Source organism: Aphelocoma coerulescens, assembly GCF_041296385.1.
Source record: "Aphelocoma coerulescens isolate FSJ_1873_10779 chromosome W unlocalized genomic scaffold, UR_Acoe_1.0 ChrW_unloc_scaf_1, whole genome shotgun sequence".
Lineage (NCBI taxonomy): Eukaryota > Metazoa > Chordata > Aves > Passeriformes > Corvidae > Aphelocoma > Aphelocoma coerulescens.
Genome location: NW_027184080.1, coordinates 19,627,263 through 19,654,332, shown reverse-complemented (window position 1 = coordinate 19,654,332; position 27,070 = coordinate 19,627,263). Strand labels below are relative to the sequence as shown.

Here is a 27,070-nt window from a genome sequence, read left to right as displayed (position 1 = left end):
TTGGCACCACTGAGAAGAGCCTGGTCCATCTTCTGACACTGTGGCATATGAATGCAAGACTCATAAGCTGAGAGCAAAATGAATCAGTTGATTGCAGAGTTAAGACAGTACTTATACGCTTAGTGTGAGAATCTCTGTTCAGTCTTTCCCACACAACCTGGTTGCAAGCCTGTAATAAATCTGTTGGCCTGCCAGTTTGTTAGTTTCCTCAAGGTTTGCAGGCTTCAAAGAAAACAGGATGCCTTTCCTGTTCTCAGACAGTGTGTAATCTACTTTCTTCTGTGCTTCCCAGGAATTTTCTGCAGTATCAGGCTTGTTTCTTTCTCACATCTCCCCCTCTTTTGTTTTTTCATTGGGGTCATAGATAAAGCTAATGTAACCATGACTTGGTTTTGTGTGCTTTTAACAGCTCTGATTATGTTAAAAAGGACAAGAAAGGAGATTAGGATGTCATTGCCAGACAGCCCAGTCCAATGAAAATCCGAACTCGTAAATTTATCCCAGAAAACCTATTCTTTGGATTTATTCAAGAAAGATCATTTTTCACATCTATCAACACCTTTTGTTCCTCCAGAGTTAGTAAAGTTCTGAGCTGATATTTTAATTGAGTGTGAAGTGACTGTATATTCTGTTGTAAGGTTTTATCAAAGGCCCCTTGGACGTGGCTTTTAATTGTCTCCCAGTCCTGTTCCATTTCATTCCATGGAAGGGGAGTGACATATAAGGAATTATGGATATGTTTCTAATCACAATGCAGGGACAGACGAGTTTTTTGGGCCTTGACTCACTCGCCTACTCATAAAAGAGCACTTTCCAAGGTGTCTAATCTAGCCATTATTTCTTTATCAATGTTTTCTTGTGTTTGTAATTCTTTTGTGATATTAGTTAAAGCCTGTCCCATGGTATGGGCAGTTTGAATGGAATGAGTCAAGGCAGTGACAGCCACAGAGGCTGTGGTTAATATTATTGCGGTAGAAACAATAGCAAAGATGTATTACCGCAGGCCTGGTTCCTATGGTATATCACCATGTCCTGCAGCCATAGGGAGGAGGAGGAGGAGAAGATCCAACAGGCAGGAATTGTGCAGCAAGATTGATTCATTTAATTATTTTACAAACTCTTTTATAGACTTTTTTCTTCATAGTCTAATTGGACAAAGGGCCAGCCACCCCTTGGGGGTGATTGGCCAAAATCCTAAAACATCCATTATCAAAATATTTTCTACTATACCATAAACAAGACTTTTCAAGGTTGCAGGTGTCTTGGTTGTTTACATTCCCTGCTACCTCTTCTGTGAGAGAGAAAAGTCTCTCACGGACTTAGAAACTAGCAAGAAAATCCTTGCTAGCAGCATTTTTGTATCTACAAAGATCAACCAACCCAGAAATCTGCGAACTCGTTTCTTACTTTTTTGGATTTCCTCTTGGAGCATTTGAGCCAATTGCAAGAGACCATCCTGTCCTTCCCAAGCCCAGGTCAGATTTACAGGTACCCAAGTTTCAGATCTTCTTTTAAATGGACGAAGGACAGAATAGTTGCGCATATATCCATAGGTTATACATGATTTGAAAACAAAAGAATCATTGGATAGAAAATACAAACCATTTCTATAATCTATCGAAAAATCATTAGCTAAAGCAAAAACATACAGGTGTGAAGTACAAGTCATTAGTAATTGTTCCTCCAGCAGTGTTAAAGTAGCAATTGTAGCATTCTTTCCTAATTTTACTTGGTATATCTTATTGCCAAAAGCAGGTAACAATTGCCAGAGATCTGCCGGGATGAACCACACTTCTCATAGAGATATGGTGGAACTCCGTTTATTCTATTGTCTGACCTATAGTTATACTCTAATTCCTCAAGCACGCATAAGCAAGCTCCATACTATTGGATTACAGCTACTGTTCATGCAGCCTTTAATAGCAAGCGATTGGTTACAGATTAATATGCATGCGACTAACTAACATAAGTTTTTCTCTTTCTATGGTCAGCATCCCCCTCCCCAACATCCTGTTGCTTGCCACATCAGCATTGCTCCTCTCTTTTTTCTCTAGTCAAGGACAGTTCACTAATATAGCTTGGACTGTGCACATACACATGTCCCTGTTCACTCAGCCATTTCTCTACAGGTAAAAACATTTTCCACAACTGTTTGAGTACATGGGACTGGTCAGTACCTAAATAATATTGAATTAATGATCCGGCCATCCCACCATCATGCCAAACAATACTGCAGTTTGCCTTTTGGGATGGGAGAATGGTTGTATTGATCCCATTTTCTCTAAGGATACCATGTGGCCCCCAATCAATTACCTACCCATACTGTAAGAATTGTTGTTGTGGCCGTTGTCCAATACATGATGTCCATTCCAAATGCCATATACTGGAAATAGGTGTAAAACAACATTTGGGGAAATGAGGTGGAGTGGCAGATTTGTTGGAGGTAGACAGACTGGCTGGCAATGTAATAGCAGTCAATTTTCTTGCATTCTCTGCATGCACATATATTAAATGCAATTGCATAGAAAATTTAGCACAAGGTAAAGAGGTACTTGTTTGATTCCATGTTAAGCATATAGGTGGTAAATCAGTAACAAAAGTAGTGTTAATACTATATGTATCTACAATATCCTGATCTAAGGGAGGAAGCCAAGTTACTCCTACCCATTCCATTCCATTGTTGCTGAGGGGAGGCTCTGGATCCCACCAAGCAGAGGTTGAATGATGTGGGCTCAGTAGATTCTTCCTTCCACCATTTGATGGCAGTATAGCAGAAGAAAGACGACAAGATTCATTGTTGTCATCCTTGGCTGGGTTTGATGTATCTCGCCAGGAGCCAATATGGTCCTGTAGGTAAAGAAACACATTCATAACCTCTCCCCCAAGCTAACAGTGGAACTGGACCTTTCCACTGACCGCTATGTATATCCTTGTATGTGACTTTGGGTAAACTCCTTCTCCATCAGCAGTCTGACCCAGGAGCCTTTTATGCACAGTGAAGTCATCTCTAGTGGAGAGATTAAAAAAATTTAAAACATAGGTTGCTTTGTCAAGCTGCTCTTGAGGAAGCATACCTATTGGATTCCCCTTTATTTGTTTTTGTAGCATGTTTTTCAATGTATAATGTGCCCTTTCGACTATGGCTTGCCCGGTTGGGGAATGGGCAATACCTATAACGTGTTTGATACTCCAAGTGTGGAAAAATTCTTGTGTTTTATGAGATGTATATGCTGGTTCATTATCTGTTTTTATGTTGAGGCACGCCCATCACGCTGAAGGCATGGAGCCAATGTTGGGTGGGATCTCTTGATTTCTTACCCTTGTGTGTTGTTGCTATTATGAATCATGAAAAGGTACCTGTTGAGCTTCTGATGGGATACCTTCCCTTTTTGGACGAGGGTGAAAGAGCAGAGGAGGCTACTGTCCTGCTAAAGTTCTTTATTTCATAGTCTCATAGTTTTCTGAAGGTAGAGTTCAAAGGGGTTACGATAAGGGCAAGCAGTAACAGCAGCAGCAGCAGGCAAACAGCAAGTAGAAAACAGCTGCTTCTTCTTCTCTAAACTTACAGAAGTGTGGATTATATTTGTTAATTGAATAATGAAATTAACACACAATTCTAGGGGTTTTTTTCTTAACCTATCCTGGTCTAATTCTAATAGTCGTAAATCTTACACAAGTGTTACATAGGTATTACACAGATTTGCGTATATAGTTTCTATCAGCTATTATTGTTTATGTGAACACTCTATCTAAAAAATGTGAACAGTATAGTTCCATCTATGTTTTGTCGAAAGTAAAGAAATTCTGGGAAAAGGTAACACTGCTGCAGTAAGAACTGTGTTTAAGGTCTTTTTGCTGCAGCTTTTCAATGTTTAAAGCACTTAGCATATATTTCTACTAAAAGTTAAAAATCTACATTTCTATTTCACTTTGGTGTGACTTCATGTATCTCAGTTTGTCCAAAGGTTTTGATTCAACCCCTGTGCTTTGGCTTTCCTCTGGGCCTGGGTCCAGAGGAGCTCTCACTCCAACAGGTATCAATAGAAACATGGACATATTTAAAAGTTCCAAAGCTTGATATGTGTGTTACATCTGTTTGCCAAATGTCATTAGGTTTCAACCCTCGTGGGTTTGTACCTAACGTTTGTGGCAAAGAAAGAGTCTGTTGACATTGTGAGTAAGTATTCACTACATCTTGTGCTTGTGGCAAATTTAGATCAAATTGTTTTGCCAGTGTTTGGGCATTTAGATGGTAGAAATCATGAGAAAATTTTGCCTGCCCTTGTGGATACAAATATACTGGTAGCAAGAATTTTTCTTGCTTCTTTCCAGTCCCGTGAGATATTTTTCTCTCTCATGGAAGATATTAGTAGAGTTCTATAAACTATGAACACCTGTGACCTTGCAGAGCTTTGTTTATCGTACAGTAGAAAAATATTTTGACAATGGATGTTTTAGGATTTTAGCCAATCACCCCAAGGGGTGGCTGATCCTTTGACCAATTAGACTATGAAGAAAAAAGTCTATAAAAGAGTTTGTAAAATAATTAAATAAATCAATCTTGCTGCACAATTCCTGCCTGCTGTATCTCTCTTCTCCTCCCTACCACTGCGGGACACCGTGATATGCCCTAACTTCTGTGGTATAGTGACTATCATGGCAAGGGCATCCGCCCTTGCATTACCTTCCACTATAGGTCCAGGCAGAGTGGTATGTGACCTAAAATGCAGAATGTAATATTCATGAGACCTGTGAAATAAAAAGTTGTACAGAGCAGTTAATAACACAAAAAGATCTTTGTTAGAGACTTCCTTTAGGAATGAGTGCTCAATTCTCTCAACAATTCCTGTAATGTAAAGAGAATTACCAACAATATTAATAGGTTTCTGTGAAAAAAGATGAAATGCTTCTACCACAGCTGCCAGTTCAACTAGGTGGGTAGATCCAGTTTAAAAGGTTATTGAATGTTTCCACTGTCCCTTATCATTTTTCGACACGGTGACAGTTTTGTGTGTCTTTCCTGATCTGTCAGTGAAAACAGTTTTTGCATCAGGAATTGGGGTTTTTGTCTGTAATTTTCGCTGCTGAAAGGGGAGTTTTTTGAAGGATTGTAGCAGGGCATGTCAAGGCATTGTGTGAATAAACTGTCCATTATAGTCCCCAAGAGCAATTTGAAATTACAGTGAATCCCTGTGTCTTGGGGTGACCTTATGATGTGTATCCCATATCGCTGCCTATGCCCAGAAATTAATTCCTGTGCCTTTCTATGCCTCTAAACTGTGCCTGAGAGGGGGAAGGAAAAAACTGAGCAAAACTTTTTCAAAGCAGTTTGCAGCTTGTTCAAGGTCACACACAGATAGCAATTTGTTTCCAGCTGTGGCAGGGGAGGGAGGAAGCACCCGGCTTGCTGCTCCCGGGTCAGTGTTTTTTGCCAGTGGTTCAGCTGCTGCTTTTTCTCCGGAGAGAGACTGAGAGTTGAATTTTTCCTTCCCTGGAATTTCGGATTTTCTCCCTTTTTTACTGGACTGCTTGATTGCTTTAACATCAGAGCACATCGGGAACAAATTTAGTGGCCTAGCTCAGTCGGTAGAGCATGAGACTCTTAATCACAGGGTCATGGGTTCGAGCCTCACATTGGGCACCACTAAATTTGTTCCAGTTTGGCCAAATTTAGAAATATATCCTCTGAGAGAAGGCACAACCACCCCTCCCCCACCAGGTTCGGGAAAAGATAGATTTTCCTCAAAGGAAAGTGAAGGAGATAAAAGCTATTTATTTAACAAACACACGGGAAAGGAAAATAATGCTAAATAATAAAATCTCTCACTGTGGAGAAAAAACCTGGGAAAGTGTTAGAGTCCTCCCTTTGGTCTCGGAGCTTGGGTTTGGGCCAGGGCCAGGCCCTCTGTGCCCGGTGGAAAGTCCTCCTGATGTGCTCTGATGTTAAAGCAATCAAGCAGTCCAGTAGAAAAGGGAGAAAATCCAAAATTCCAGGGAAGGAAAAATTCAACTCTCAGTCTCTCTCCGGAGAAAAAGCAGCAGCTGAACCACTGGCAAAAAACACTGACCCGGGAGCAGCAAGCCGGGTGCTTCCTCCCTCCCCTGCCACAGCTGGAAACAAATTGCTATCTGTGTGTGACCTTGAACAAGCTGCAAACTGCTTTGAAAAAGTTTTGCTCAGTTTTTTCCTTCCCCCTCTCAGGCACAGTTTAGAGGCATAGAAAGGCACAGGAATTAATTTCTGGGCATAGGCAGCGATATGGGATACACATCATAAGGTCACCTCAAGATACCCTGAAAAAATTCTCTAATTCTGTTGCAGTAATAGGGAGATGTATCATTGCCGGATCATATCCTGTCAGGCTCTGACATCAGTCGTCCCATTGACAGCAGTCAAATAATCATTTTGAGTTGAGTGGTTATAGTTTTTTAAAAGATGTGTGGCAAGAAAATCCATTCTAATAACCAGAGACAACGTTCTTGCACATCACATTGGCCAATAAGAGCATAGGTTTGGAAAGACTGCAAAATCAGGATCAACCGCAAAGGCAAAGCTGGGTTTCAACGTGTGGCAAAGGACTTGTTGATTCTATTACTTACAGTCTCTAAAGCCTTTTAGGCAGTTTTTTTCAATTGCCTAGGGGAAGAGAGGTCTGGGTCCCCTTTTAACAATGAAAATAAAGGAGATAATTCTTCTGTTGTAATTCCCAGCAAAGGGCAAATCAAATTAATTGTGCCCAGTAACTTTTGCAAATCATTCAACGGGCATATGGTAGTTTTCAAAGTTACTGGCTGTGGGATGACTGTTTTTTCAAGTAGTTTAAAGCCCAATTTTCAAGGAGGTACTGTTTGAATTTTGTCTGTGGCTATGCACAGACCTCTGCTGGTGAGTGTTATTTTTAAAGCTGCTAGGCAATCACACAATAGTGTTGTGCTGTCGGAGGCAAATAAAATATTGTCCATATAGTGATACAGCAAAACGGATATTTTTGCCGTATTGGCTGTATTGCTGAGTGAACGACAAATTGACAAATACTTAGACTGTTTTTCATACCCTAGGGTAAGACAACCCAGTGGTATCATTCCATGGGGGTTTCATGGTTGACAGATGGTAAAGAAAAGGCAAATTTAGGTGCATTGTCAGGATGTAAAGGAATTGTGAAAAAACAGTCTTTTAAATCAATTATTGCAAATTCCCTATGTTCAGGAATCATCATGGGGTTAGGTATTCCTGGTTGTAATGACCCCATAGGTGACATGACTGCATTGACTGCCCTGAGATCCTGTAAAAGTCTCCACTTTCCTGATTTCTTAGTGTACTAGTTTGAAAACAAACCGGTGGGAGGCACCAAGTCAGAATAACAATTTAATAGGGAAATTAAAAGAAAATAAAGGCAGAAAACAGTGGTTTAAACTGACAGAGTCAGGATACAACCTGACACCCTGTTAGTCAGGGTGGCAGTAGCAGTCCGATAAAATGGTGGCTGCAGTCCTCCTGAAGTGGTGGATGTGGTTCTGTTGAAGTGGTGATCCTGTAGAAGGGTCTGCTCTTCCTCAGAAGGTCCAGTGGTGGCTATGTAGCTCTTGTCCTCTGGGAATCCAGTGGAAAGGGGGTGTCCGTGGTGTTCGGAATCTCAGAATTTATCTAGGATGGAGTGCTTGGTTCCTCCTTCTGGGTGGAGCATCTCACAATGGGATGATGAGTCATGAGGCAAGGCGTTGATGGGCCCATTAAGCAGAAGATAGTCTGGAGGGAGTTATCTATGAGTCATGCAGCAAGGCATTGATGGGCCCATTAACAGAAGATAGTCTGGAGGGAGGAGGCAAGGAAGCACTGCCCCACTTGGTTTCAACAGCTCATGAGGATGGTAATAACACTGCAACCCAGGACACTTAGGAATAACAAAAATAGATGTATTCCATGGGCTGGTGGAGGGGACTATGTGACCCAATTGTAGTTGTTCCTGTACAAGGATTCAGGCTTGGTGAAGCCACTTGCCTCTTAGAGGTCCACTGCTCGATCCACACAAGCTTATCGCTAAGCCAGGTAAGTTTCAGGAGCAGCATTTCATCTGTGGCCCCTATAAAAAACGTGTTGAAATGATCAAGCCTCATTGAGTCAGTAGATCTAGCCCCCACAAAGTGCCCGAGATCGGGAGTGCATACGGTCTCAAGGTGGCAGTCTTGCCTTCTGGTCCAACCATGTGTAGTTCTTTGGCTGATTGCCATGGTATCTGTTGTCCGCCAACTCCAGCGACAATCACTGTGGAGGATGCCAAGAACCAATCAGGAGGCCACTCCTTCTGCGCTACAATGGATACATCGGCTCCAGTATCAACCAGTCCTGTAAAAGACTTAGAGTCTATTTGGCAGGTGAGTAAGGGCTGTTGTGTTCTAATTACTTTGGACCAAAAGATCTGAGAAACACCTGTACTTCCAAAGCTCCATTGTTTCGTTGCTGCTGCAATATTGGCACTGGACAAGGAATTGCTGGCAGTGGTATGAGCGGCTCCCTTGAGGCACAGTGCAAAGGGGATTAGGAGTCCAAGCCATAATTTTGATTTTCCCTCTATAATCTGCATCAATAATTCCTGGTAAAATAAAAAGTCCAGTTTGAGTGGTAGAAGAATGACCCAATAATAAAGCATGAGATTGAAATGGTAGTGGACCAAAAACAACAGTGAGTAATAGATGAACAGAAGCGTCTTTTAAGACTGTGGTAGAGCTGATGGCCACGTCCAGGCTGGTGGAGTCTGCAGTGCCCCTTGCCAGACCTGAGTTTGCATTGGGGGTTGGCTGAATTGGGCCCCATTGGGTTGAGGGACACCAGCCTGCACACCCCTGTTCAAGTTTCCCTGCTTTTGGAGTGCATTGCCATCCTTGTCGTACTTAGTGTGGCATTGGTTACTCCAATGAAAGCCTTTTTTTGCAGCGAGGACAGGGTTTATTTGGCTTTTTATTAGTTTTCTGTCCCTTTGGGCATTGTTTCTGAACATGCCTCTCATCTCCATATGCAAAGCACTTAACAGTTGCTTTAGCTGCTTGCAATTGCTGGGCGATTGCGGTAGCAATTAGTTTTGCTTTATATTGTTCTGAGCCGCTATTAGCACATGCTTTGATGTAATCAGCAAGCTCAACATCGGTGAGGTTATGTATCAGATCTAAGGCTGTTTTACAGTCATTATTAGCATTCTCATAAGCAAGGGATTTTAAAACAGCATTGGCTGCCGCTTGCATTTCAATTTGCTGTCTGACCGCATGTTGCAGTCAGTTGATAAAGTTGATATATGGTTCCTGGGCACCCTGATGAATCACCGCAAATCCTGGCTCTAGATTTTTTGTATCAGGTACTTTTCTTAGAGCATGCGACGCTATAGTTGTTGGTTGGTCCCAGGCCTGGGGTTGTAATTGCAGCTCGGCACGAACAGTAGCATACATGCCAGTCCATGAGAGCTGGGATGCTGTGATATTAAGTGGCAGATTTTAACTACCATTATTCAGTGCCTGGGTTTGAGCCAAATCTACAAATTCTGTCCACCACATAGAGTACTGCCCCCCCCCCCCCCCCCCCCCCCCCGTTAAAACTGTTTTTAAAAGAGATTTCCAGTCCACTGGTAACATGGTATGCGATTCAGCAATAGCATCTACTAAATTCACAGTAAAAGAGGAATGCAAGCTGTTTTCCTTCACTGATTTCCTTAGTTCTTTAACCATTTCATAAGACAACTGTTCATGATGTGGATTTTGTTTGCAATATATTACAGGCATAGCTTGTAAAAATTCAATATCTCCATCTTGTAAAGCTTGCCTGCAGCAGCTATGTATAAACCTTTCTGGCTCAGATTCAGGGGGTGACACATCCTCATAATCATTAGAAGAGTGAGACGTGGCATAAAGAGGAGGACAAGTGGGTGAAATGGTTGCAGCTGCCTTTCAGCATGCTGTCTGTAATATTTCTTCCACACTAGGAGTGGTGGCTGCCATAATGCGTATTGGGGTCAGAGGAGGGTATAAATCTGGTTCTTGGTCAGGATCAACCGGCCCTGGATCAAACAGGTCTTGGCGTTCCGGATCATCCTCCTCAGAAGGAGAGGATAGTGGTGTGTCCGAGGGAACATGGTCCACTTCCTTAAATTGTTGCAAGGCAGAATAGATGGCACGCCAAGTCACAATATCATCGGGGCCAACGTCATGGTGAGTAACCTGATGAGTTTGTAAGCATTCCCTGACTTTTTGCCAATGAATGAGCTCATAAAAACTGTCAGAGGGGTACCAGGGGCAGTTTTGTCTAATCCAAATGAGCAAAGATATAAGTTTCTGAGGTATTACTTTAAATCCTTGCTCCCTGGTAATGCGCAACAAAGAGTCTTTATGGAGTCTTTGAGATTTGGTTGTGCTTTGCCCCATAATTAAAGAGAAATGACTATCCGGCTGCTCGCTTGGCTAACCTTGTTCTATAGCCGCGATGAGAGGAGCTCCTTGGTGATCTTTCAAGCACAATGGGATGGTTCGGCCAGGGTCTATCACAGGACTGGATAACTGCAGCAGTTGTCAGCTCATGTTGGGTGTAATTTGTGATACATGAAAGGATGAGAGACACCAACAGAGATGCAGGTCAATCTTAAGATTTTATTTGCAAGTGTCAGTATATATATCTCTACTCCTAAGGACCTTATTTTTAGCTACAGCTTACAGGCTTAATCACAGTTCTGCAATAAATCTGTCCTCTTGACATCTTCTATTGCTCCCTCCAAAGCCATGGCTAGTAGAGAGCGAAGAGTGTACTGTTCTATGTTGAAGTAGAAAGTTGTTGGTCCAGTTCTGTCTCAGGTATGCACTGCTGCTGCTGCCGGCGCTGGTCTTTGTTTAACTCTTTCCTTACACCAACACTTGTTACCCCAACATGTTCCAATGCCCCTGCCATGGGCAGGGACACCTTTCACTTGACCAGGTTGGTTCAAGCCCTGTTCAACCTGGCCTTGAACACTTCCAGGGATGAGGCATCCACAGACCATTGTATTCAACAATAAAAGTGAAGAGAAAGGAAGGTAGGGAAGCATTTACTATTAAGACACTTGTCTTCTGAAGCAACTGCTACATATACTGAGGCTCTACTTTCCAGGATGTGGCTGGACATTGCCCACTGGTGGGAAGTGGAGAATAAATATTTTTGTTTGTTTGTTTTACTTTGCTTTTACAGGTGGCCTTTCCTTTTCTTTATTAAACTGCCTTTATCTTGACCCATGAGCTTTTCTTTGTATTTTCTCTCCCCCATGTCCCACTGAAGAAGGGGAATGATACAGTGATTTTGTGGGCACCTGGCAGACAGCCAAGGTTAACCCACCACAGATATACAAGACAAAAAGTGACAAATGCCATGCACCCATATTTTGGTAGGTCCTACCTCCTCCCAGAAACCTCAGGGGCCATTTGCCCCAGACGTCCCCTTTCCAGTCACAAACTCTGTTGTGATTGTCTGGCAGGAACAGCACCTCCCACTTCTGGTTTACTCTGAGGTACATCAGACCAGGAAGACCCTTCCCCTATATACACAATAGGGTGCCATTTTGTTCTGGTCACTATGACAGGGCACTATTTTGTTTTGGCCACCATTTTATGACAGGGCTCAGGCCAGTTTATGGCAGGAAGCTGCCATTGTGGTACATGTCATACTGCTCTGTGATTTGCTGATGGCATTTGAGTGCACCCTCAGCAAGTTTACTGATGACACCAAGCTATGTGGTACAGTTGACACACTGGAGGGAAGGGATACCATCCAGAGGGACCTTGACAGGCTTGAGAGGTGGGTCTGTGTAAACCTCATGAAGTTCAACAAGGCCAAGTGCGAGGTCCTGCACAAATACAGGCTGGGAACAGAATGTATCGAGACTAGCCCTGGGGAGAAAGACTTGAGCTGTTTGTAGATAAAAAGCTCAGCATGACTCAGCAATGTGCACTGGCAGCCCAGAAAGCCAACTGCGTCATGGGCTGCATCAAAAGATGCCAGCAGGTCGAGGGAGGTGATTCTTCCCCTCTGCCCTTGTGAGACTCCACCTGGAGTACTGTGTCCAGCTCTGGGGTCCGCAGCACAGGAAAGATGTGAACGTCTTAGAACGAGTCCAGAGTAGGCCACTAAGGGGGCTGGGCTGTCCAAGGTCTATCAATATTATTAAGATTGAAGCAAAAATAGCATTGAATGCCTCTGATTTTTCTTCATCCCTATTTGTCAGGTGACCATCTTCAACAAGTATTGGTCCAACGTTTTCCTTGGACCTCCTCTTGCTATTAACATACTGTAGCAGAGTAGTAGAGAGAAGTAGGACACATTATGTGGATGATTATGATTAGATTTATTACTAATACATTATCTAAATACTTGTGAGGAATGAGACAACTCTTTGTAGAAATTAAAACAATTTATTAAAACAGAAAAAAAATTGAAAAATTGCAAAAAACTAACAAAATATAAAAATTTTGGATCCTGATGGCTCGAGAGATATGCCCCAGGAGCGCAGGGATTCAGGAGCTTTAGGCTTAAGACAGCTCTGAACCTCAGGTAGAGAAAAAAAAATAAACTTGCAGTTTAGGCTGGTCAAAAAGAAATCTATTTCTAAAAGCCCCTAGAAAGGGGTAGGCTTCTCCAGCACTGCCTTAGCAAGCTGGAGAGGAAGGGAGAATGAGTGGGCGTGTCTTTTGGATCCCTTTTATAGCTTTTGCTCCGCCCACAGTCCGCCCACAGCCCACCCACAGTCCACCCCCCTGGTTCAAGGCGGTTGGTGTTTTCCCCTTGACAGACCACCTCTGTCCACCAATGGCTCCTCCTGGTCAGAGGGGTGATATCAGTTGAGATAAGGGTCATGTGCTTATGGGGGGCTGGGCTGTTTGTTGCAACTGGGGTTTTTTAAAATCTGCCTTGAAACCAAGATACAAGTAAAACATAAAAATACATCCAACACATCTTAAAACACTTGTAAAGGTATACAGTAAACACAGGAAGACCATAAAAACTTGATTAGTGTACCTGGACTGATGGATTGATTTTAACATTCAATTTAAAAATATTAAGCTCAAATTAATTAAAGCACTTAATATGCAAAGACCAAGCACAAATAGGGATTTCATGTATGACAAGTCCCCCCTTTTTCTCTTATGTTCACATCTTTGGTCTTTGCATTTAAGTGGAGGTGGATAACTCTTCAGGGATAGATTCAAGCTCTTTAAAACTGTCCCACACTTGCTGGGCAATTTTTCTCTCCTTTCTAGTTTTCTTATTGTTACTATTATTGACATGCATAATCTTTTGAGCGAATGGTGGACGCTGCTGTTGTCCTTGAAGATCCTGGATCAGTGGCATGCCTTGGACGACAGTGGTGATTAGACGGATGAAACAAGGGATTAAACAAGGGAGAAAAATAAGTCCTGTAAGGGAAAGTCCAACAATAATTAAAGCTTTCTTCCACCATTGTCCTTGGAAAATATTTTCCCACCATTCAGAAGTGATCAAGGGCTGCCATTTCTGCACTGGAACATGGGCTAGTTTCCTGATGTTTTGGGTAATCTTGGTGATGGCTTCGCCGTGATCATCAATATGGATGCAGCAGTCTGAGGTGTTAAACTTGCCACATACTCCACCTTCTTCAGCTAGTAAATAGTCCAATGCCAGCCTATTTTGGTACACGGCTGCTCGAGTTTGCCCTTGCTATGTGTTAAGTAGTTCAAGAGCAAGAGAGGTCTCATTAGTGATTACCTCAATTAGTGCTTGCAGTCTGATGATCCGGTTTAGCATGTAGATGGGAGTTCGGTACCCCCAGCTCCCATCCTGTGCCCATGTTGCAGGTCCATAAGTCTCTAGGATCCTCTCAGGTGGCCACTCTTCTTCTCCCCATCTCTGGGTCCCTCCTATTACATGTCTCTTAGTACGGAAAAGTTCATCATAAAGGGAGATTCCAAGGTGGGCTCCAGCGTTTTCAGCAAGTAGGAAGAAGTTTGGTTGAATGGCTCCAAGAGTGCAGCTCCCTTTCCAGCGAGGTGGTAAGTTGGAATAAGCTCGGTTACCACAGATCCAATAAAGGTCTTGTGGTGCTTCCCAGAAGTGGGGTTGTATACTTGCTGCTGTAATCCAGTACTTGGAAATTTGTGGCAGGACAGAATATGGATTTCCTTGATCCCAGCACTGCCAGAGTTTTTTAACAGGATTCAAAATGCAATTTTTGTTTTTAACCTTTTCTGCAGACCAGAATACATCTGGTTCTTGAGGTATCCACCAATGTTTTTGCCCATCAGTTACCAGGTACCTTTTGTATATTGTCTCACCGACTTCTTCTAAAAATTTTCTTCCTTTCCTCCAGATGCATTCTTCTCCAATAACAGTATTGCTTAGCAGCCAGGTTTCATTGTCATGTCGGGTTGTGGGGGAGAGATTACTCAGTCGGAGTAAATCGGGGGGTCCAAGACTGACTCCCCGCCAAGGCCAACTCTCCGATTCTAAAGTTCCTCCGCACACCCAGCAATTTGTTAAATTTAGCTGTTGTCCAATCCTTTCTGCCAGGTCAATAAACAAGTTTTTCCTTGACATCAAAGGATTGTTTTCTTTTTGTTTTTCCTTTTCTTCTATGACCACCTCTTGGATCAGGTCAGTGTCATAGGTCTTTCTTTTTAACAAATCTTCTGTCTTGGTTATGTATCTAAAATTGAAACAGAGCCAATCGTCTTGGGAGGGGCACTCTCCCTTCTGCTTATGTATTTGGGTGCCAATGTTTTTGCCAATCCAGTACTTGTGACCTTTTTCTGAGCAGATACTCAACCTTGTTATGTTATAACAAGATGGATTAACATAAGTATGTGCTCGGAAAAAGTGTCGAATTTGAAATGAGCCTCCTTCTGCCTGGTACACAGTCTTGTAACATCTGTTACAGCGGCTGTCGGCTGCTTGTGTAAAGGGAGGCCAGAGGACCCAGAGACAGATGACACTTAGTAGCAGGATGTTGCTCACTTTCCCCTTTTGGCATACCCGAGAGGAGCTGTCAGCATTTGGGTTGCCTCTGCTGGTGGGGGTTGTCATCTTTGCTTCTTTCGTCCTTTCTTTAGGCATCTCACCTTCAGATGGTTCTTCAGTGACCTCAGGCTTCTGGAAACTCATGGTTATTTTAGGGTTGGCCTTGTCAAAGATTAGAGTTATCGTGCCCATAATTTTGGAGTCTGATTGGACTGTTATTGGAAGAGAATGCTGGCTTCAAATGGAGCCTTACTATACAGTTGATGTGACAATATGGTTGTGTGAAGGCAGAATCTGTAAAAGGGAATAACAAAGAACAGAATTAACAGCAAAATATTTTCAACTTAGTTTAACAACTTGTAGCTAGCACTTATTACTGAGGTATAACTGGGGAAGAACTGGGAGTACAGGATTTTATTAACTTGGAGTGAGGGATGCTGAGTGGAGCTTTCAAACAGGGTGTTTAGTTTGATGGTTTGTCTGGAGGTTTCTTCTCTTCAATTGGTGGTGCCACTGGACCCTTCACCCTCTTGACATGCGTCCAGCCCTTTTCAAATGTCCGGACAGCTGTTTCAGTGGTTAGCTGGACCTGAAATGGACCTTCCCAGGATGGGGTTAATGACTTTTCTTTCCAGGATTTTATTAACACCCAGTCACCTGGATTGATGTGATGTAAATTAAAATCAAGTGGGGGAGTTTGTGGTAGAAAACCTCTTTCCCTTAGCAACTCTAGATTTTTGGCAATTATCTGTACATATTTTTGTACATTGGTGTTTCCACACTCTTTCACATTCAACTCTTGTGGTGTAGCAAGGTAGGGTAATCCATACAACATCTCATATGGTGAACAACCCAAATCAGATCTTGGCTGTGTCCTGATTCTAAGAAGAGCAAGTGGAAGGCATTTTACCCAGGTCCATTTTGTTTCCAGCATTAATTTTGTGAGGGTGTTCTTGATTGTCTGGTTCATCCGTTCCACTCTCCCAGAGCTCTGTGGATGCCACGGGGTGTGTAATCTCCAATTTGTTCCTAATTGCTGAGCCAATTGTTGTACAATTTGGGAGGTAAAATGAGTACCTCGATCTGAATCTATGCGGTGGACTATCCCATAACGGGGGATAATTTGCTCGAGGATCACCTTACTCACTGTCTGGGCTGTTGCATTGACAGTTGGAATAGCTTCCACCCAGTGGGTAAGGTGATCAACGATTACCAATAGGTATTTCCACCTCTGGACAGGAGGCATTTCTGTAAAGTCAATTTGAATGTTTTGGAAAGGCCTGATTGCTAATTCAATTTCTCCGCCCGTGTTCTTTTTCATTACCTTTTTGTTAACTTTTTGACAGATTACACAGTCCCGGGTTATTTGGTTGGCTATTTCATAAACACCAGTGCATCCAAAGGTTCTGAGATAGTGATCCGCCAGAGCCTTTGAACCCCAATGATTGCTTTGGTGAATATTTTGTAGAATTTCTCGGGTTAAATTTTTGTTTAAAATTTGGCGTTTATCTGGTAAATACCAGCGGCCTTGAGAATCCTCATTGGCACCAATTAAAACTAATTTCTGTTTTTCCTGATCAGTAAAAATGGGCGTGGGTAAAATGTTAGTTTGTGGAATAGTGTCAGATGTGGTGGTGTTAGCTGGAAGTTGGTTTACTTCCATCACTTTTACCTCTTCTTCCACTGCTGCTTCTTTTGCTGCCAAGTCTGCTAGGTTGTTCCCCCGAGCTTCTTTTGTGGTTCCCGATTGATGACCTGGAATATGCACCACTGAGATCACCTGAGGCAGTTGCAGTGCTTTTAGAATTTTTAGGATCAATTCCTTATGTAGGATATCTTTCCCTTTGGTGTTTAGGAACCCCCTTTCGGACCAGATTTTTCCAAAGGTGTGGACTACGCCATAAGCGTATCTGGAGTCAGTGTAAATGGTCCCGATGCTTCCTGCTAGTCGGTGGAGTGCTTTTTCTAGGGCATAGAGCTCACAGACCTGAGCTGACCAGGTTGGTGGCAATCTGCCCTTTTCTAGCACACACATTTGGTGTCCATCGACCACTGAATAGCCAGAGCATCGCTTTCCATTCACCACTCGAGATGACCCGTCAATGAAGAGGATTTCCCCTTCATTGAGGGGACAGTCCACCAGGTCCTCTCTGACTTTTGTTTGGATGTCAATTATCTCAATGCAATTGTGTTCAATTTCTTTTTCTGATGGGGTCCCATAAAGAAATTGAGCTGGATTTTGGTGTGTACACACAACTAACCTCAGGTGGTCTGAGTGCATGAGAATGGCTTCATATTTGACTATTCTTGGGTCAGTTAACCACTCTGCAGCCCTGTGAGCTAAAATGGTTTTGATTGAGTGTGGTGTATGCACTGTCAAGTCTCCACCAAAAATGAGTTTTTGACTCTCCGAGACCAGAACGGCTGCTGCGGCGATGGACTGGATGCAGACGGGCCATCCTCTGGACACTGGATCTAGTAATTTGGAAAGAAAAGCAACCGGCTTCCTGACTCCTCCCCACTCCTGGGTCAAGACGCCATAGGCAATTCCCTTCTCCACATTAACAAATAGATCGAAGGGTTTTTCTAGTGAAGGAAGGCTTAAAACAGGTGCTTTTGTTAATTTCTCTTTCAGATTTTGTAATTTTTGTGTGTCTGAATTAGTCCAATTAAAAGGTTCTTCTTCTATTAGTTTTTCATATAAAAATTTGGCAGATTGTGAATACTGATCAATCCACAGTCTGCAGTATCCAAATAGGCCTAATAATTGCCGGATTTCTCGTTTTGAAGTTGGAGGTGGTAGATTTAGGATTCCTTCTACTCTTTCAGCACTGAGTTTTTTTGTGCCATGGCCAATTAGATGTCCCAAATACTTCACCTCCTGTAGCACAAATTGTAATTTAGGTTTTGACACCCTCAGCCCGTTCCTCCCTAGAAAATTCAGTAACTGAATTGTAGCAGTTCTTACCGTAGACTCCTGTTCCCCAGAGAGGAGCAGGTCGTCTACGTACTGAGTTACCTGAATCCCTTCGGGTGGAGAAAAGGAACTTAGCAAATCTTCTAGCGCTTGGCCAAAGAGTGTGGGTGCCTCGGTGTACCCTTGAGGCAGGCGAGTCCAGCGCAGCTGCTGCTTCCGTCCAGTGTCTGGATCCTCCCAGGTAAATGCAAAGATGTCTCTGCAATGAGAATCTAGAGGACATGACCAGAAAGCATCTTTAAGGTCAATAACAGAGAACCAGGCATGTGCTGGGGGTACCCGACTCAGGAGTGTATAGGGGTCCTGCACCAGTGGGTACCTGGTTTGGACTCTCTTATTGACCTCACGCAGATCTTGTACAAGCCGGAATGACTTATCTGGTTTCTGGACAGCCAAAATTGGAGTGTTGCAACTGGATTTGCAGGTCTCAAGAATTCCATCTTGTAATAAGTCCATGATAACAGGCTTCAGGCCCTTTCTTTTGTCCTTGGAGAGGGGATATTGTGGTACACGTACTGGCTGGCTATTTGGGAGCAACTCAATTGTTAGAGGTGTGATGTCCATTTTTCCCCGGTTGCCAGGTTTGGCCCACACTACCGGGTCAATGTGTTGCTCATCTACTAAAGATAAAACAAACAATTTAGTGGTCATTTTTCCACCCTGCGGTACCACCCCAACCCTCAGAGGTATTTGGAAGTCACGTCCTAAAAGATTGATCCCAGCTTGAGGTAGGTATAGCACATCCCCTGTATGGGTACGTCCTTGTATGGAAAGGGTTACATTTTTAATTACAGGAACAGCAAAGCTTTCACCATTAGCACCATATATATCTAATGTATCTTGAGAAATAAAACATCCTGGAGGTGTTTTAGTGACACAGGTTCTTTCAGCACCTGTGTCCACTAAAAACTCCACTTGTTGTCTCTGGGGTCCAGCTTCTAATTTTATCAAGGGCTCTTTAAGATGTTTTTGCCCCAGAGAATAAAGCCCCTGACCCCTTCAGTTGTTCAAAATTTGTCCCTCTATTTGAAGGACTCCTTGATCTCTCTGCTTTTTAAAACAGTACCACTGCCCGTGGCCTGGTTTATTACAGTATGTGCAAATTAACCTCTCAGGTCTTTGAACAATTGGGGTAGATTGTTTATTGCAAACACAAACCTGTGGCTGTTGCTGAGAGCAGATTTGGGTTTGCTGTTGTGGGATGCCCCTTTGGGAAGTTCTTTGTGTAGGAGGATTGTGGATTGGAGCATTAGTACTGTTATTCATTATTCGGCTTTTAGCCTTCATCCTCTCTTCATCCCTCCTAACAAAGACTTTTTGGGCTTCCTCCAGTAATTCATCTAGTTCCCTCTCTGGCCATTTTTCCAATTTTTCCAATTTTTTCCTGATGTCAGGCCAGGAGTGAAGTACAAAATGTACCTTTAGCATAGTTTTGCCTCCCTCACTGTCTAAGTCAATGACAGAATAAAGTTGAATGTTATTCCTTAACCGAGCCATCCAAGCTGTTGGGGACTCATCCTTTTCCTGTTCCCCACAAAATGCTTTTTTCATATTATTAACTCGAGGAACAGCTTCTCTAATCCCTTTTATAATTAAATTTCTGTAATCTTTCATGTTCCTCCTGCCCTCTTCTGAATTTGGGTTCCATTCAGGGTCTGTCAGTGGTAATTTTTGTTCTCCAATTGGGCCCTGATTAGAATTATTTTCTCTGTCCCAGACTGTCACTCCTGCAGCTCTAATCAATTTTCTTTCCTCAATGGTGAATAAGGAGTGAAGGATGGATTGTATCTCTCCCCAATTATAAATATTAGGGCCGAGGAATTGATCAAATTGGTCAGCTAGACCAATAGGGTCAGCCATCAGACTTTTCATTTCTTTTTTAAATTCTCGTACCTCAGATGAAGCTAGAGGTACAACTACATAACCAATTCCTCCTTGAGCATTTCCCATGGGTACCTCCCTAAGAGGTAAAATTTTAGACTCATGGGGAGTGCTAAGGCAGGTGGGACAGTCAGGTGTTTTAAATGATTTCTTTCTAGTGCAAGATGCTGGGCCATCCTGGCTAGAAGAAATCCTTTGTTTGGTTGTCTTTTTGTGAGAGCAGGAAGGAACAGAATTTTCTTTTTCACTTTCATTCTCATTTTCTGAGTCCCTTTCGATTGGGTGGCTCGATGAAGGAAGGACCCTTTCTTGTTCAATTTGGACCCTCCTTTCTGGAGGAGTTACTGGAGGAAGGTAGTCTAGGGGGTCCCACTTTGGTTTATTTAATTTAGGTTTTTGTTTTTCTTTCTGTTTGTGTTCTTCTGCAATGGAAAAAATTTGGTTTGAATTTTTATTAAGTCCAATTGAATTAGATTTAGTTTCCTCTTCCAATTCTAATTTTTTGCTTTGGTCTTCATTTTGTTTTTGCCAATAATTTAACCAAATTTTAGCATAGTCTAATTCATCAGAATGTTTTGGAGCTTTGTAATGTACATAAGAATGCAAAGCCTCACAAAGCCATTTTTCAGAAGACCCATACTTGGGCCATCTGAGTCCATCTTTGTTAATTCTATGTTTTGGCCACTTAAAAACACAGTACCTAATCATTTGACACTGGTCTTTTTCTTTAGTTAAAAGATTTTCTTCCCACTTTAGGAGCATTTGCCCTAACGGACTGTCTGGGAAGATTTTGTATTTCTTCATTAGGTCTTTCTTTTTGCTATTCGCTTGTCCCATTTTGTTACTGGGAAGCAAACAAGTAGCTAGTGCAGAAGAAAAATTTTTTTTTTTTTTTTTTTTTTTTTCTAATTAAATAAACCAAAGTATTGTATTATATAAAACAATTAAAATATTGCATAAGGAAATAATATTACAAAATAACCTAAATTCAATACACTATCACAATAAAAAAAATGATAATAAAGTTATAAGCATAAAATACAATACAACTAATGTAGAGAAAAGCAAGCAGGGTTAGTAGATATATAAGGGAATGAATGATGGCGAATCTGTGGGAAAAAAATTAAATATGGCAGGCTGGTGAGAAACAAATATGTTGCAAGAAAAATTAATTTTAATTATAAAAAGAATAATTAGTGAATATTTAAATTGGTTAAAGTATAACTGAAATTTAGATAGTTTTATACATATATACTTAAAATTTAAGAAACAAGAGTTGTCTTTTTTAGCAAAGGAGAGATAAATTTAAAATATTTATAACCGAATTAAAGGAAAAAGATTATAATGAATAACACAAACAGTAATTCAAAATATCAAAGTAGTGTCTTATGATTAAAGCAGATAAAGCAAATTACAACTACAATCCAATAACCCAAACACTCCAAACTAACAGGAAGTATAAAGGTGCTAGATAGCACTGACCACAAGAGTGCAGCTAAAACAAGTTCACACATGCACAGGGGTAGCAAAGGGGTGCAGTTCAAATTAAAAGGACACAAAATGGCGGCCGACCACGTGGAAACCCGAAATTTCAAAATGGCCGCCGACCACGCGGCGGCGCGAAATTTCAAAATGGCCGCCGACCACGCGGCGGCCCGAAATTTCAAAATGGCCGCCGACCACGCGGCGAAAAGGAAAAGAGAGGGGTTTAAAATGAGGTTTCTCCTCAGTTCTAGACCCGAGGAGACTGAGACACTAATAAAAATGAATTTGGGGCTGCGCACACCCCTAAAACGTGGAAACCTCCCCCCAGAAAGGCTGATCACCACACTCGATCTTCCCCTCTGTGTCTCTAAAGGGGTGATCCCTCGTGGTGCCCTTAAAAATGAACCCTTTCAAGCACACTCACACACACACTGGGGGCGGCCAACCCCCCCACACACTCTCTCACAAAAGGAATTCCACTCGGAGGTTCCCCAAAAACTAATAGCCCTTAAAAAGGGTAAGTCCCTAACTAAGTTCCCTTTAAGAAGGGTTCAAGCCTTACCACAAGTCTTTCTCCACCGGAGGTGTCCTTTCTCTGCTGCAGTAATCCTTGTGGGAGCCCAGAAAATCCAAGGAGAAAAAAAACCAAAAAAAATCGCAAAAATTCAAAAATAGTAAAATTAACCAAAATACCTGGATTTTAGGGCAAAAATAGGATCCCGGCGAGCCCCCAAAAGAGTTGTGAGGAATGAGACAACTCTTTGTAGAAATTAAAACAATTTATTAAAACAGAAAAAAAATTGAAAAATTGCAAAAAACTAACAAAATATAAAAATTTTGGATCCTGATGGCTCGAGAGATATGCCCCAGGAGCGCAGGGATTCAGGAGCTTTAGGCTTAAGACAGCTCTGAACCTCAGGTAGAGAAAAAAAAATAAACTTGCAGTTTAGGCTGGTCAAAAAGAAATCTATTTCTAAAAGCCCCTAGAAAGGGGTAGGCTTCTCCAGCACTGCCTTAGCAAGCTGGAGAGGAAGGGAGAATGAGTGGGCGTGTCTTTTGGATCCCTTTTATAGCTTTTGCTCCGCCCACAGTCCGCCCACAGCCCACCCACAGTCCACCCCCCTGGTTCAAGGCAGTTGGTGTTTTCCCCTTGACAGACCACCTCTGTCCACCAATGGCTCCTCCTGGTCAGAGGGGTGATATCAGTTGAGATAAGGGTCATGTGCTTATGGGGGGCTGGGCTGTTTGTTGCAACTGGGGTTTTTTAAAATCTGCCTTGAAACCAAGATACAAGTAAAACATAAAAATACATCCAACACATCTTAAAACACTTGTAAAGGTATACAGTAAACACAGGAAGACCATAAAAACTTGATTAGTGTACCTGGACTGATGGATTGATTTTAACATTCAATTTAAAAATATTAAGCTCAAATTAATTAAAGCACTTAATATGCAAAGACCAAGCACAAATAGGGATTTCATGTATGACAATACTGATAATGCATTATATAATATAAGCAGGTTCAGCTAGAAATGTACAGGTTTACAGTCTTTGGTCTTGCAGAATACACAATTACAAAGCAACAAAGCAGCTATGGAGCTACTTTAGGATTTTATCTCCATATGTAACCCAATCTTAGCGCTTTTAGCCACCCATTCAAAAGTGAGTGTTCCCTGTCTTCAGGCTGGATGTACCCTGCAGGTGTCCATGCCAGGGGGAGGGGCAGGGGGCGCAGGATCCACCTGGAAGCTGCCTGCAACCTTGGGAGACCAGTTTGCCCAGTTGACCCAACTATCTTTCATCACAGTCGCACATACTTTATAAAAACCTCTCATTGTCTAACACAACACTGGCCAGTTTCAACTCTAGTTGAGCTTTGACCTTTTAGGTCTTCTTCCTGCATATACAAACCACAGCTCTCTGATCTTCCTGCAAAGCCTGACTTTGCTTCCAAAGATCATATAATTTCTTTTTCCTTCCAATTTCCATGAGGGCGATATCCCTGATTTGGGCCCCAGAGAGGGGAAAGCAGCAAATTTCTCTGAAAAGAGGGTCTGATCTGCAAATGAGTGCCTCCATTCCTCTCAGGGGGGAGTTACATGTGACCATAACTCACTGCTCTTTCTTCTCAGCACTGGTCTTAACATGGGTCTTGATGCAGTTGATCTGATCTTGATGAGAATGCTTGTGTAATTTCCTCCTATTCTATCTCATACGCTTTTTCTACCATACCCAGAGCCTCATACCTATTCTGTAAAGGTAGCTGAGAGGGTAAGGAGGGGTTTCTCTTACAGCTCCATGCAGTAACCTGCTTCCACTCCTCCCTATCCCTTGCACCACTGCTTTCCTCCTGGTACAGAACAGATACTGAACCTACCTCTAGTGGCCATGCTGACTTGACTTATGTGTACCAGAGACAGCAGAGCACAGCTATGGTGAATCTCCTCAGACTCAGATGCTCCTCATTCTGCCCACCTCCTCCTGAGGCTCAGCCACCAGGCAAAGGAGTTCATCTACCTGGACACACCTCTCACAGGTGTGCTTGCTGTCACCATTTATCTTTGGGAATGTCCCCACACACACCATAGAGCCTGAAGCCTATATGGTTTCTTGCTCTGGCAGGAGCTCTGTCTGTGTGGCTGCATTGGTTCTACCAGGTGCTAGAAGTTCAGGATAAGCAGAAGCCAGCTTTTTGCTGAGTAATCACCATGTTGCTGCATAGCAAAACCAGCTTTTGTTTGATGAGCTCCCCAGCAGCAGAAGCCTGCAAGTGATCATTACCTATGCCTCACTGTGAGAAAAGTGTGGGTGATACCTGTAGTGCATTTGGGGCATGCTGAGGCATTACTTACAGACAGTGCTCAATTCCTGGTAGACCAAGTGTCACGGAAGTGTTCAGCATACCAGTTCAGCTGACAGTAGTGTCAGCAACCAGAAAAATTTTTCTGGGAGAGCTACTCAAGTTCATTGTTACTGGGTTTGTAGATAACAATGCTTTTAGTGGCAATTATACTAAGAACCATTTCAACTTTAAACATTATGATATAAATTTTGTGGCCCTCGATTTGGATAGTGAAAAAATGCCAGCAAAACTGCTGCAGCCTGATTTTGAGAGTGGTTGATATGTAAGACAATACATGCAGCTCATTCAACCAGCAGACCATTCCCTACTGGATGACAGAGAAGAATTTTTCCCGTGGCTATACTCTGTATGCCTTTGACCTGAATGTGCTGATCATTATTCCCTGATTAATACTGGAAGTCTGAGAGCAGAAGTACACTTTTCAGGGGCCTTGGCTCCCACTGGTAATATGATTATGTACAAGGCATTTGACAATGTGAAAGAAATAAAATGGAGGAGACATGGTCTTGGCCTACATGTGAGGATGGACACTGAACAAGTCTCTTGGTTTTTTTCAGCAGACCACTGATGCTTTTCCTGGTCTTAAAATCAAGAGTCAAACACGGTTAGAAGGGAAAAACGGATTTTAACTTTGTATTTATTTTAAGGATCCTTAGGTGCACTACGTCTAGGTCAAATGCACCGAAATGCACACTGCAATGCACACCACACAAAAGATCTGGTATAACATTATAGGTCTTACTAATTAGCATGTCTATCAAAAATTACCCAATGAGAGGCTTGAGTGAGCCCCCCTCCCCAAGGAACCTTCCCCTGGATGGTTCTATCTTAGTTTACAAAATGCATTCTGGAGGACCTTGGGGTCTGGGGCACACTGATCCCTAGCTACGAAGCTTCTAAAATGTTTAGTCTCTCAGCTTGACAAATAAGTCTAAGAATGTAGGCTAAAAAACACTAAGAATACAAAATCTATAAAAAGGTATATAAAAGGGGTATAAAAGAAAAGGCAAAAAATCTTCATGGCATCATTTCCTCCCTTTTAGAGACTAACAAAACTCTACCTTGTATAGTCTCTACATTACCTGCAGAACCAGTTTACACAACCGGCTGCTCCACAGGCTATTACCCAGATAATAACTACAATTACAGCTATTATAAATGCTTCTTTTACCCAGGCCCAGTTTGGTAACCATGAAGCGAGGGTATCAAAAATATGATGAAATTTTTAAGTGTTATTTCTGGAAGCTATTTCATGTAGAATTTGAGTTCCCTTCCAAATTTCATCCAAATCTTTCTTAATTCTTCCACTTTGGTCCACATAAGAACAACAAGAGGTATTGACAATAGCACATACACCTCCTTGTGCAGCAAGTATGAAATTGAGAGCTATCCTGTTTTGCATAACTGCACAGGACAGACTGTCAACTTCCTCCTGTAAGGCTGAAATTGCATCTGCAGTATGCTACTCAATGTGTTTGATGATGGCCGAGATGTTTACAATTGCTCTCTCCAGTTCAATTACGCCATAAGCGGGTAGAAGGGCTAGGACTATGCTCTGTGGGCATGAACAACACTGAAGGCATATTTAGAATCAGTCCATATGTTCACCTTCTTCCCCTCACTCAGTTCTAGAGCTCTCGTTAGTGCAAGGAGTTCAGCTTTCTGTGATGATACATCTGGAGGCAAGGCTTTTGCCTCAATGATTTTATCTGAGGTGGTTACGGTGTAACCAGTCATCCTCCTACCATTTCTCATGAAGCTGCTCCCATCAGTGTACAATTCCCAGTCTGGGCTCTTCAAAGGAACATCTTTCAGGTCTGGTCTGCTGGAATAAGTTTCCTCTATTGTCTGCAAACAATCATGCTCAGGCACACTGTCAAGTAACGTGGATAATAAAAACATTGAAGGGTTTACCACAGAAGTTGTCTTTAGAGTAACATCATCCTGTTCTAATAACACAGATTGGTATTTGAGCATTCTGCTAGGGGAGAGCCAGTGTCCCTCCTTTTGCTCCAGCACATTTATCACTGCATGGGGTACATACACGACAATGTCTTGCCCTAGGGTGAATTTATGGGCCTCCTGTATTAGAAGGACCATTGCTGCCACAGCTTTCAAGCATCCTGGCCAACCCTGGGCTTCATTGTTTAGTTGTTTTGAAAAATAGGCCACAGCTCTTTGCTGGTCTCCAAGGTGCTGTGCCAGTACCCCCAGAGCAACATTCAGTCGCTCATGTGTAAAGAGTTCAAAAGGTTTAGTCAAGTTCGGCAACCCCAGAGCTGGGGCTGACATCAAGGAATGTTTCAGCTGTTTAAATGCAGCCCTGGCATTCTCTGTCCACATGATTCTCCCTTTTCAGCTGCTTTAAGGACGTCATACAGAGGTCTTACCAATAATCCATAGTTTGATATCCATAGGCGACACCAACCTACCATCCCCAGGAAGGCCTGCATCTCCCATATGGTATGGGCCCCTGGAAATGAGCAGATGGCTTCCTTCCGTTCTCTGCTGAGTTGTCGATGTCCACGGAAAATTTCCAGGTCCAGGTAAACTACTGTTTCTCTGGCAATCTGTGCCTTCTCTTTCAAGACCCGATACCCACTTTGGCCCAAAAAGTTCAACAGACTTACAGTGAGCTCGATGCAGTCATCTCATGTCTTGGCTGCTATCAAGATGTCATCAACATACTGGAGAACCGCTCCTCCTGGTTCTTCTTTCCTCCAGTCCTCCAGCTCCTTTGCCAGCTGGTTTCTGAATATGGTCGGGCTGTTTTTGAATCCTTGTGGTAAAACTGTCCAGGTGAGCTGGGTCTTTCTCCCTGTTTCTGGGTTCTCCCACTCAAAAGCAAAGAGTTCTTGGCTATTC

At 42.5% G+C, this 27,070-nt stretch overlaps 1 protein-coding gene across 1 annotated transcript in view; it reads left to right on the top strand.

Annotated features, from left to right (window-relative positions):
- The window catches only part of LOC138102688 (ubiquilin-1-like), an 85,109-nt gene extending 58,338 nt beyond the window's left edge, over window positions 1–26,771 (top strand). Inside the window, exon 11 of the mRNA XM_069000407.1 lies at window positions 26,623–26,771. Coding sequence (XP_068856508.1) covers window positions 26,623–26,688 — 66 coding nt within the window. The 3' untranslated portion in view covers window positions 26,689–26,771. The remainder of the gene's footprint in view (window positions 1–26,622) is intronic.
- Window positions 26,772–27,070: the final 299 nt, after the last annotated feature.